Genomic DNA, 11,535 nt, shown 5'->3' with positions numbered 1-11,535 from the left:
TGAAAAGATGTATTGAGTAGGTAAAAAAGAGGGAAGATTGAAGGCATCACTTGGTAGAAAATTCATTATATTGTGAAAACCATGCACAAGAACAATTTCCTACATTTCAGACAGAGTGAAAAGACAGCAACCACCACCCACCGCATATAGCTCGGCATGATAAACCACACACCGTAAAAAGGCAGCAAGTCACCTCATAATTCTTTCAAGATTAGAGCGGTCAGCGTCCAAGACCTTTTAAATCGTTAAAACAGACCATGTAAACAATCCCATCTTTGGAGCCCCAAGGACCGAAAGGGCTGAACACGCACCTGTAACCTGGTTTATGGTCAAATAGGAGATGATTATAGGAAGACCAGTGCTACGTGACGAAAGGACTCTAGATTTAGATTGCTATTTCACACGTACTAGCGCTTAATGATAAATCACCCACCCTCTTATTCTGCAGCTCATACGTTTTTCACAAGAATTCAGAAAGTTGGACTAAGACAATTGTTACAAGGTGGGCCACATCAGAATGTTGTGTTCAGTGGAGGTGGGAGTCGAGCACCAGGGAGTTGGAGTAAGCATCAGTGCTGGTGGCCGCAGCTTCTATTTAGGCTTGGTATCATCTGAGGATCCTTGGGTCGCGGCTTCTCTTTAGGCTTGGTATCATCTGAGGATCCTTGGGTCGCGGCTTCTCTTAAGGCCGGGGATCATCTGGGGATCCTTGGGTCACGGCTGCTCTTTAGGCATGGAATTCTCTGATGATCCTTGGGTCACTGCTTCTCTAGGCTTGGGATCTTCTGAGGATCCTTGGGTCGCGGCTTCTCACTAGGTTTGATATCCTCGGAGGATCCTTGGGTTGCGGCTTCTCTCTAGGCTTGGGATCATCCAAGGATCCTTGGGTCGCAGCTTCTCTAGGCTTGGGATCATCTGAGGATCTTTTGGTTGCGGCTTCTCTTTAGGCTTGGGATCAGCTGAGGATCCTTGGATCACGGCTTCTGTTTAGGCTTGGGATCATCTGAGGATCCTTGGGTCACAGCTTCTCTCTAGACTTGGGATCATCTGAGGATCCTCGGGTCGCGGCTTCTCTTTAGGCTTGGGATCCTCCGAGAATCCTTGGGTCGCAGCTTTCTTTAGGCTTGGGATCCTCCGAGGATGCTTGGCTCGCTGCTTCTCTTTAGGCTTGGGATCCTCGGGTCGCGGCTTCTCTTTAGGCTTGGGATCCTCCGAGAATCCTTGGGTCGCAGCTTTCTTTAGGCTTGGGATCCTCCGAGGATGCTTGGCTCGCTGCTTCTCTTTAGGCTTGGGATCCTCGGGTCGCGGCTTCTCTTTAGGCTTGGGATCCTCCGAGAATCCTTGGGTCGAAGCTTCTCTTAAGGCTTGGGATCCTCTGAGGATCATTGGGTCGCTGCCCCTCTTTAGGCTTAGGATCCTCAGGTCGCGGCTTCCCTCTAGGCTTGGGATCTGAGGATCCTTTGGTCTCGGCTTCTCTCGGCTTGGGATCATCTGAGGATCCTTGGGTCGTGGCTTCTCTAGGCTTGGGATCCTTGGGTCGTGGCTTCTCTCTAGGCTTGGGATCATCAGCGGATCTTTTAGTAGCAGCTCTCCAGGCTAGGGATAGTCTGAGGATCCTTAGGTCGCGGCTTCTCTCTAGGCTTGGCATCCTTGGGTCGTGGCTTCTCTCTAGGCTTGGGATCCTTAGGTCGCGGTTTCTCTTTAGGCTTGGGATCATCTGAGGATCCTTGGGTCGCAGCTTCTTTCTAGGCCTGGGATCATCTGAGGATCCTTGAGTCACTGCTTCTCTAGGCTTGATTTCCGAGGATCCTTGGGTCGCGACCTCTAGGCTTGGGATCATCTGAGGATCCTTTAGTAGCAGCTCTCTAGGCTAGGGATCATCTGAGGATCATTTGGTCGCGGCTGCTCTCTAGGCTTAGGATCATCCGAGGATCCTTGGGTCACGGCTTCTCTAGGCTTGATATCCGAGGATCCTCGGGTCGCGGCTTCTCTTTAGGCTTGGGATCCTCCGAGAATCCTTGGGTCGCAGCTTTCTTTAGGCTTGGGATCCTCTGAGGATGCTTGGCTCGCTGCTTCTCTTTAGGGTTGGGACCCTCGGGTCGTGGCTTCTCTTTAGGCTTGGGATCCTCCGAGAATCCTTGGGTCGAAGCTTCTCTTAAGGCTTGGGATCCTCTGAGGATCATTGGGTCGCAGCCCCTCTTTAGGCTTGGGATCCTCAGGTCGCGGCTTCCCTCTAGGCTTGGGATCTGAGGATCCTTTGGTCTCGGCTTCTCTCTCGGCTTAGGATCATCTGAGGATCCTTGGGTCACGGCTTCTCTAGGCTTGATATCCGAGGATCCTTGGGTCGCAGCTTCTCTAGGCTTGATATTCGAAGATTCTTGGGTCACAGCTTCTCTAGGCTTGCCATCATCTGATGATCCTTGGATCGCGGCTTCTCTTTAGTAAGTACAGTACCATATTAAAACCGGTTATGTATGACGAAACACCACATAGTGGCCTTAGTGAACACACCATGGAGCAGCAGCCATTTTCTTTCAAGGAGGTAGCCGAAAATAAAAGATTTGTGCTGAGGTCAAGAATTTGAAAGTCTTTGGTGTTTACTTATTGAGAAAAACTATTAGGACTCTTAAAATCAAAAAAGAGGAAGACCTCAAAGAATCCAGAGTGTGTTATGACTCATGCGTGTCCCCAGATACCGTGGGGCTGCAGCAGATCGGGTGAGGGGCGGAGACTAAGGAAGCACCAAGGAATTGCATTGGACTGTGCGCAGGGGTGGAAGCACCAGGGCTTCACCATGTTGCCCCAAAATTATCAGTTGATATCTGAACATAAATAGCAACACTGCAAGAGCATTAAACTGATGAAAACCCTAGAGCCAAACTACTACATATTGGGGGTTGTATAACCAACTGTAGGGGGCATGATCCAGAGAATAGAATATTTGCCAAATTAAAATCATTGCAATTGGTACAAAAACGAGTAAAACCCACTATCAGATCCTGATCCAACCTACTCTGTATAGAAGCCAGCCTCAAATCACCATCTGATCAGCCCTAGTCTATTACATGCAGCCTCAACCCACCATCAGATACTAATCCACCCTACTCCGTAGTATATGCAGTCTCAAACCATATCCTGATCCACCCTACTCGCATTATGAGCAGCCTCAAACCTGATCCACCCTACTCCGCATTACATGCAGCCTCAAACCACCACCAGATCCTGATCCACCCTACTCCATAATATGCAGCCTCAAACCTGATCCATCCTACTCCGCATTATATGCAGCCTCAAACCACCACCTGATCCACCCTACTCTTCTATGCACTCAAAATAGCTCCTAATCCACCCTACTCTATTATATGCAGCCTCAACCCACTATCAGAACCTGATCCACCCTATTCCCATATTATATGCAGTCTCAAACCATATCCTGATCCACCCTACTCCGTATTATATGCTGCCTCCAACCACCATTAGATCTGCTCCACCCTACTCCGTATTGTCAGTCCCAAACCTACTTTCAAAATCATGCGGTACCTTCAACGGACCAAATATTTCAGATTTAAAGAGTGCACATTAACATGTGCATTGGCACATTTATCACTTCCTTGTCTAAGTTGTTGCTGATCAATCTACTTCAAGTCGGTGATACTGTAAAACAAGGCACAGGAACATACAGGGAAACTAAGCCAAGGAGGATTAAAAGTTTCTTTGTGCTGTAACAAACCAGCCTGCGCCTGGTCAGGGCATGGTTGTTTTAACCAAAGAGAAATGAACATAAGAGTTCGACACATTGGACATGCAAAAACAAAATACAAACACTGGATCCATTTTAGGAGACAAATTATGTACAAAATTTTATTTCAATAAAATAAGGCATATTTTACATCGGTTTGGAATTTAGTTTAACAGACTTGGTAACCAGTTGACAGAAAAGTCCGAAGCAGTGATCAACTCCACTCTAGGCTTGAATGTTGCTTTTGGCGCAGAAGGCAGTGTAGTAGACAAGAAGCCCGATGACTGCAGCCAAGACCTCAGTGGCCACCCAAGGCCCGTTCCATGCTCCCTAGAAGAGAGAAAGCAGTTTAGAACAGGCTCCAACCAGCCTCTAGCGAGATTATTATGTGGAACAAAAAATACTTGACTTTTAGTCTATCGTTCAAAATACTAAGTTCACAAGGACTCAAAGATGGGCTGCCTACTCCAAGCAGACTCCATTTTCCTTAAATACCATGATCTTTCCTACAGAGGTCTCGGGCAGGCGGATACATGGCTTAACCTGGGATAAAACATTCTTGAGGCTATAATGCTAAGAATGGGAGGAGCTCAGAGTACTGTCAGCATCTTACAAGTGAAACTAAATCCACAGCTTGCTCAGATTTAGGTTTCCTGCCAAATACTGGTGCTGGAATGTGGACCTAACTTTTAGGACGGAGCGGAAAAATAAGCTGCGTGCAGCAAGTCCCAAATAGACCTTTTCTGTGTATGGCTTCAACTACACTAAACATGTACCTGTAATCATGAGCACCTGGCTAGGTTTCTTCTGCAATATTCTTTTCTCTCCGTTGTCTATATGCCCAAGCTGGTGTCTGGCTGCGGCGATAATAGAAGGTAGCTAAGAGATGGGCGCAGTTTGAAGGATATGCCACTGGCAGGACAGGCCCAACAATACCGCCCCCGGTTGATTTAATCCAGGGACCCTATATGAAATAATTAGGTTCTCCTATCAGAGTGGCTCCAGGCTGGTGTGAATATCCTCTCCCCCTCCACACAAAGGAACTGTGCGATCTACTGAACTTGGCAACTGGCAGTTCACACAACCAAAGCTTTTGCACACTCAAATGTTTACTTGTTTCAGAGATTAACCCCTCCTGTGCTCATGACGAGGTCAGCTCGTCATGAGCCACGGCGCTCCAGTGCTCATGACGAGCTCAGCTAGTCATGCCCGCGCCCGTTAAATGGAACACTCGCATGTTGGGCTAATTCCCCTGCTGTGCTGAGCGTTCCATTGGAACTGGCGTGGTCATGACGAGCGCTCATGACCGTGGCTCATGACGAGCTGACCTCGTCATGAGCACCGGGGCGCTGTGCGCGCCGCCCCCCCTCCCCCAGCACAGCGGGGGCAAACAGCCCCGCAGTGAAGGGGTTAAAGGCTACCTCGCACCATCAAGTTTGTTTTTTTTACACAGTGCCCACAGGAAAGGCTCCAGAATACTATGAAACGGTCCAGTTCGGATCACTGTTCCTAATGCTGGAGCAGACCTGTAGCTTCACACACTAGCCTGCCCCTCAGACAGACAATAGATATTTCTGTTAGAAGTGATCTCCCCGTGAAGGGCTGTACTGCCCACATCAGTGGCAAGCCTGTGGAGGGCAGGCCAGACAATGGTTGGGGAAGTTTATTATTCTAGCATGATTGATATATTATGGAGGGCTCACTGAAGAGGGCCACCATAAGTCTAACATGCCTTCGGGATGTCCAACCCTCAGATTTTAGGCCAGTCTCAAGTAAACCATGAAATCCAAAGCAAGATCAGACTGCTGCAGAACTGAACGCCCCACCTAAAAGCATCTGCAGTTTCTGCTTCTCGTTAAAGTCCTACCCATGGATACAACCGAGAGGTAAAGCGTTACAACTGTAAAATATCCTGAAGCACGGAATCATTAGCTTCTTACCCTGTGGTCCACATTAACTGTGAAGAGCGGCTTGATGGAAGTTAAGTCCTCGTTGTTCCTCTGGGCCTAGAAGACAGGAGTGATGGTTAGTTCACATGAATGGTGTTTCTCTCAGTGCAACAATTCACCAGACAGCTGCAGCTAGCTGCAGCTAGCTGTGCCCAGCTCTGCCACACGCCGGTGCAGAGGAGCAGGCCAAGTGAGCTGGCAGTGGCACCGCCTCTGCTAGCTTCATCTTGGACCTACAAAGTATGCAGCTTTACCACCCATCTGTCAAGAGGACCAAATGGTTACTCCCCCAAAATGGCGCACCCTCAAGAGGATGAGATTACAAAGGAGCATGAGCTGCACCACTCTAATGACAGACAAAATACGGCCAGAGTGCATAGGCCGGTACCTACAGGGAACAGAATCACACTTGAACAGATGGCAAATAAAAATACATCCCACTCCCAAAAACTCCCCCTAGGTAGACAAGTACAGGCTTGACTTTCCCTCCAACTTCAATGCAATGCTTGGATCTGTGCTGCCCTCATCAGTGACAGGCATGTGGAGCGCAGGCCTGACAATGGTTTGGGACAGAGTTACTCTGGCATGGGGTACACTAAGGGAGGCCCATGGAGGAGCCTGCCATAAATCTGCCATGCCTTCATTAGCAATCCTACCAGTAGAGCAACCCCAGTCTCGCATCATACATGAGCGCAGAAGACCCAGGAGATGCCCCTTTCACACTCACCTTTCTCAGGAAGCTGTAGGACTCCTCGTCAAAGAACTTAACTGGATAGGTACCAGACCGAGCGATCTTGTGCTCCATGCTCCAGGAGACCTGGGAAGAAACATTAAAGAAACGTCTATTCAGAATATTAGATTCACTGAACGAGGTCTTCATCCGAAGAGCCCTGTGTGTGACGGTAACTGCCAGTGCTGTCAGCAAACAAGCACCCAACTAATTAAAGTGCCATACCGTGTGTCAACAAGCATTGCGAACAGTGTGCTGCCCACCACAGTGACGTGCCAGAGGAGAGCAGGCCCGACAATGGCTGGGAGCAGCGATTTACTGTAGCATGGGGTACACACTATGAGGCTAACTGAAGGCACTCATCATACATTTACCATGCTTCCCTACAAGGCACACCACTCTACTGGAGGCCAATCAGCAGAAGATCATACCCAAGAGATCCCAGATGTGAACACTGCATCACACCATGCACCCAGACAAATAAGGTCCACGCTACACAATGATCCTGCACAAGGAAGGCAGCCAAATCCAGGGATTCAATGCTCCAACATTGCATCACGCCATGCACCCTGACAAACAAGGTCAAGCTCAGAAAAGAAAATGATGTTGCAGAGGTACATGTTAGCACTCTTCGGCAGCTCTGCTCATCAGTAAGAGCGGAACAGACTGAAGTGCATCGAAAAGGAACGGGAACTGAACAGAAGGGATAAAGAGGCAGTGTAGCGTATAGAGTGTCTCGGGTGGTGGTGAATATAGAATTACAGAATCTTTAGGTATTTTGCTGATCTTGACTATATAGTAACTGTATAAAACTTGTTGCACCACTTCTTAGATGAAGCGAACGCATGTTAGAGTAATGCATGAAAATGCACTGTTCTGGTAGGAAAGCTCAATCCGATCACTACAGATGTCAGTGTGTAAACTGAAGGGCCCACTGACTTGAATCCTGGTCGGTGTACTGGGGAAAAGCAGGGTGTGTGTATATAGTGTTATTAGTTCTCATCCTATGACAGTGGAGAAGTGTGGCTCAATGGTTAGAGGCGGCAGACCCGAAAGCTGAGATCGGCCCAGGACCAGGGTTCGATTCCCAACACGGCAGGGTCTTGGGTCAAAATGTCAGCGGGCCTGATAATTCTCGCCTCGGCGCCTACTCTAACCTTGGGTTCCACTCTGCAACTCTGGGCAATAGCTTGCTTAATCTTCACAACGGCCCCTTCAACGCCGGGGATGCCTGGTCTCACCTTGGGGGTGCCCAGAAGGGACCATCTCACAGGGAAAGCCAGGACAGGTTCCCCAGCAGTATACAGCGCCGGGACGCCCGCGGTGTGGGCAGCTGTGCGCTTTACAAGTATACAACATTTACAGTAAACACTGAATACACAAATAATTTGTTTAAAAATGTATTACACAAGATCCAGAAAAATGTTTTAAAAAAAAGAAGATGTACAGGCTACACACTTACAAAGTAGGGTGCTCCAAAGTGCGCAAAAAGATAGGCAAGAAAACATTTACTAGCAATATTTTGAAAGGGAGTTTCTTTTCTGTCCCTATATTCCCACCCTGTCTCCCCGTGGATGCCCCAGCATCAAAGCTCCCAACTGACCACGCCATTGACTGTAGTTTCAGGTCTCCATGAAAGTGTTTTAGAGTACCCATTTTTTTATTTATATAAAAGCACCCCACACTACCTGCCCTGAGAAGCATGCAGCACGTGATGCAAGAGCTGATTTTGGTGTTAATCAGCACCAGAAACTAAGAAAACAGCTGCGAACTCGAAACAGTAGAATTCATAAGAGCATCTGAACCAAATTCACCACACACATTAGGTTGGCACCTTATTTATTTCAAATAATGGTTAGATTATAAAAAAGTAGTAAAGAGAGTTCGTAGCACTACAACATAATGTATTAGTAAATACCATACAAAGTCAATTTGGGAGAGAGTACAAGATACTTAGGTAGAAATATTGAAATAAAACGCTGTAGTAATTATCTGCAAATTCATTCTTTGCAGGGGAGAGCACAGATAGAAAAGGAAAATACATTTAAAGTGAGAAAAGGAATATAAAGGAAAGAAAGAAAAGGAGAAGTTGGAACCTTCCGATCGGCATACGACTACCAACTCTCTCCCAGAAGCATACATTTGACAAAGAGCTTGGGTTAAACCCTGGAGCCAGGGGCACTGACCACAAGGAATGGCATGGTGTACCCTTGTCCTACCTGGTAGCGCCCCACATCCTGCCCCCGCGTGACTGGAAACTGCTTGCCACCGACATCGGCGTAGAGAGCAACATTCTGGAAAGAAAATGTTGCTCATTAGACAAGTCGTTCATAGATAAATCAGACAATAAGTCACTCTGAACAGTTCATGCAGGAAGCAGTGTGCTGCCCGCCTCAGTGCCAGGCCCGATGGAAGAGCAGGCGCGGCAATGGTTGGGGGCAGTCATCACTCTAGCATGGGGTACACTATGTGCAGGCTCACAGGGCGGAACCAGCCATAAATCTACCATGCTTTAACGCACCACTCTGGACTGGGGGGCAGTAGCAATGCTCGCAGTACAGACGTCACTTAACAAAACCCGAGTATTCATCTCTCCACTCTAGAAGTTTGAAGACCGAAAATATGGTTCACTTGCGCTACTGTGGGTGCACTTGTACTCCTACACACAGCAGCCGTGAGGTACTACTCAGTTTGAGACTTCCTTTCTTCTCTTAGGTTTCCTGTCAAATGCAAATTTAGTAGCAGCTGGAGGGAGCTCCTGCCTGGGGTTGTGGGTGGGGGGGGATGTTGGAGTCGTGTATGCGTTAGGAGAAGTCTGTATCATTAACAGACCGTACATTTTTCTTTGTTACAAGGTTGTATTTAGCCATTCCTTATCAAAGGCATTTGCTTTTATTTTGCTTAAAAAAGGTAGCCCTCCCCTCAAACTGGGGGATAGCATATATGTGGACACCGTACATGGTGTATCGTGAAAGGTTCTCTATACTTTACAAAGGATCTACTATTCTCAATCTTCAAGACCGAGAAACAATTCTCAAATATGTCCAGGTTTCTATAGTTCTGACTGCTTGCAAGCTAATGTCCCTGTAGTCAAATGGGTAAAAGGAGCAGCAAATCATTAAAGGGACTAACCAAAATGTGACAATCTGCCTCTTGCCCTGAAAAAAAAATAAAGAACGGTCTAAATCCAATAGGTCTTTAAAAAGTGACTTAGTCAAGTACTTCAACTGTTATCACATAGCAAGTCTCAAATGGAAATGAGCGCGAGATAGTGGGATTTCTGGACATCCAAGTGTTATTCAGTCCCCGTTATATCTGGGGCTGGCAAGGATGCGCTGCTCCGTACTTCGGGACAGTACAACAGCCTTCGGCGGGATTACAACAGCTGGAGAGTGCACATTTACCACTGGATGACCCTGACACAATGAGATCGAGAACGTGCATCTAGCAGCTTGGGGTCAGTGTACTGACAGGATGCCCTGGGTGACTTCAATGCAACTAACTACACATGAACACTGCTCACCCACCAGCCCCCACACCCTTCGCGCTGATCAAAGTGACATCAGCAGAATGGCCTGCACTCATACCTGTGCCCCGTTGGTGCAGGTCAGCGAGATCTCCACAATAAACACAGTTTCGGATGAGATCACTGCATCATTCGTTGTGTAGTACGAGGGGACAATCACCGGCTCTGTGCAGGTTTCAGCTACAACAGCAAAGGAGGAAACGATTACTTGGGAGTCAAACAAGTGTCTGGGGCCTGCATCCACACAACCCCTTCTCCCTCGCCCACCCCAACATCTGGTGCCCAACACTACAACAGCAGCATTAAAGACTCAACACGCGGTCAAAAACATTAAGCTCGTGTCTTGTTTTGGGTGAGTGGTAGTTACGGACCTGAAACTACTACTATATAAGAGCGGATGCACGTCGAAAAGCACACGTGTCTGCCTCTGTGGGCCAAAGACCTGGGTTGCAATGCCCCCCCCCCCACCCTCCCTGCGGGACTATTTGACCCAAGAAAAGCCTTGCTGAGTCCCAGGTCCATGCCAGACCGGCTGCTCATGTGCAGGTTTCCCCTAAGATTGCAGCCTTGGAATGCACAAGAAACCCCACAAATACCCACGCCAGGAGTCCAGGTCCATGCCTGTCCGGCTGCTCCAGTTAAGGTTTTCTCCTGAGAATGCACAAGAACCCCCACAAATGGCCTCCCTGCCTCACTAGGCAACGACACTCAATCTGCAGACCTCCTGGGCTCGCCAAGCTTTAGGTCTGTGACCCCTTGACCACAGCAGATGTGAGCGGGGAGGGTTTAACACCCTGGGCCTCCCTGCAGAAGACTGTGGCCCTATGGAGGCCTCTGGACCCCTAGAACATCACTGTGGCCCTATGGAGGCCTCTGGACCCCTAGAACATCACTGTGGCCCTATGGACGCCTCTGACACATGTAACAATGGCACAATAAAGACTGCTGTGCAGACTCCCCGCCCGCCCTGCGCCCCTAACATACCCACCCGTGCAGCCGGTCAGCAGCAGCAGCACCGCCGCCAGGGCCCCCAGGAGCCGCACCGCGCACGCCATGTCCGACCAGCACCAGAGTCTGAGCTCGAGAGAGAGCCAGCTCAGCGGGCCGCGCGCCTGGCATGCCGGGAACGTGCTCGGATTGGGCAGCCACCTCCGTCGATCACCCCAGACCACGCTCTAATTGGATAGTAGTGTACGAAGGCGGGCCCACAAACAAAACACCACCGGGGCCGGCATCCATTGGACAAGCCTCCCTATAAGGGGGGCGTGACACACAGACAGATCTTGCTTACATTGGACGAGGGTGCAGGAAGAGGACGCGACGGGACACACCAGGTCTCGCTTTTATTGGTGGAGAGATGAACTAACAACCCTACCGGGGCCGTCTAGTACTGGACGAGAATCTCCGAGAGACCCGCCAATCAAGCCATTTCTGAGCGCGTGGTGCTACATGGACAGATAGAGACTGTCAATCACTATAGTTCCTATGGAGTTAAAGCTGCTAAAAGAAACATATGTTTCGACAAATGTAAATAATAACAAACTGCCATTGAATATGATTTGAAAAAGGAGAGATTCTTTTACAAGTTTGA

The 11,535-nt window shown here is 48.7% G+C and overlaps 1 protein-coding gene and 1 non-coding gene across 2 annotated transcripts; both read right to left on the bottom strand.

Moving 5' to 3' along the window:
- Positions 1-3,833: 3,833 nt before the first annotated feature.
- SSR4 (signal sequence receptor subunit 4) lies at positions 3,834-11,066 on the bottom strand. Its single transcript, XM_086940231.1, has 6 exons — positions 10,933-11,066; positions 10,006-10,124; positions 8,638-8,712; positions 6,416-6,505; positions 5,680-5,745; positions 3,834-4,069 (listed from the first exon to the last, which is right to left on the bottom strand). The coding sequence occupies exons 1-6, from the start codon at positions 10,997-10,999 to the stop codon at positions 3,965-3,967; spliced, it is 522 nt and encodes a 173-aa protein (XP_086796357.1). The 5' UTR covers positions 11,000-11,066; the 3' UTR covers positions 3,834-3,964.
- Positions 8,796-8,929, bottom strand: LOC147684333 (small nucleolar RNA SNORA42/SNORA80 family). The gene has a single exon (XR_015300815.1). It is a non-coding gene; the product is annotated as a small nucleolar RNA SNORA42/SNORA80 family (small nucleolar RNA).
- Positions 11,067-11,535: the final 469 nt, after the last annotated feature.

The sequence above is a fragment of the Lissotriton vulgaris genome, chromosome 10 (genome assembly GCF_964263255.1).
Source record: "Lissotriton vulgaris chromosome 10, aLisVul1.2, whole genome shotgun sequence".
Classification (NCBI taxonomy): domain Eukaryota; kingdom Metazoa; phylum Chordata; class Amphibia; order Caudata; family Salamandridae; genus Lissotriton; species Lissotriton vulgaris.
Note: the sequence above shows the minus strand (reverse complement) of the source record. Positions and strands in the feature narration are given on the sequence as shown.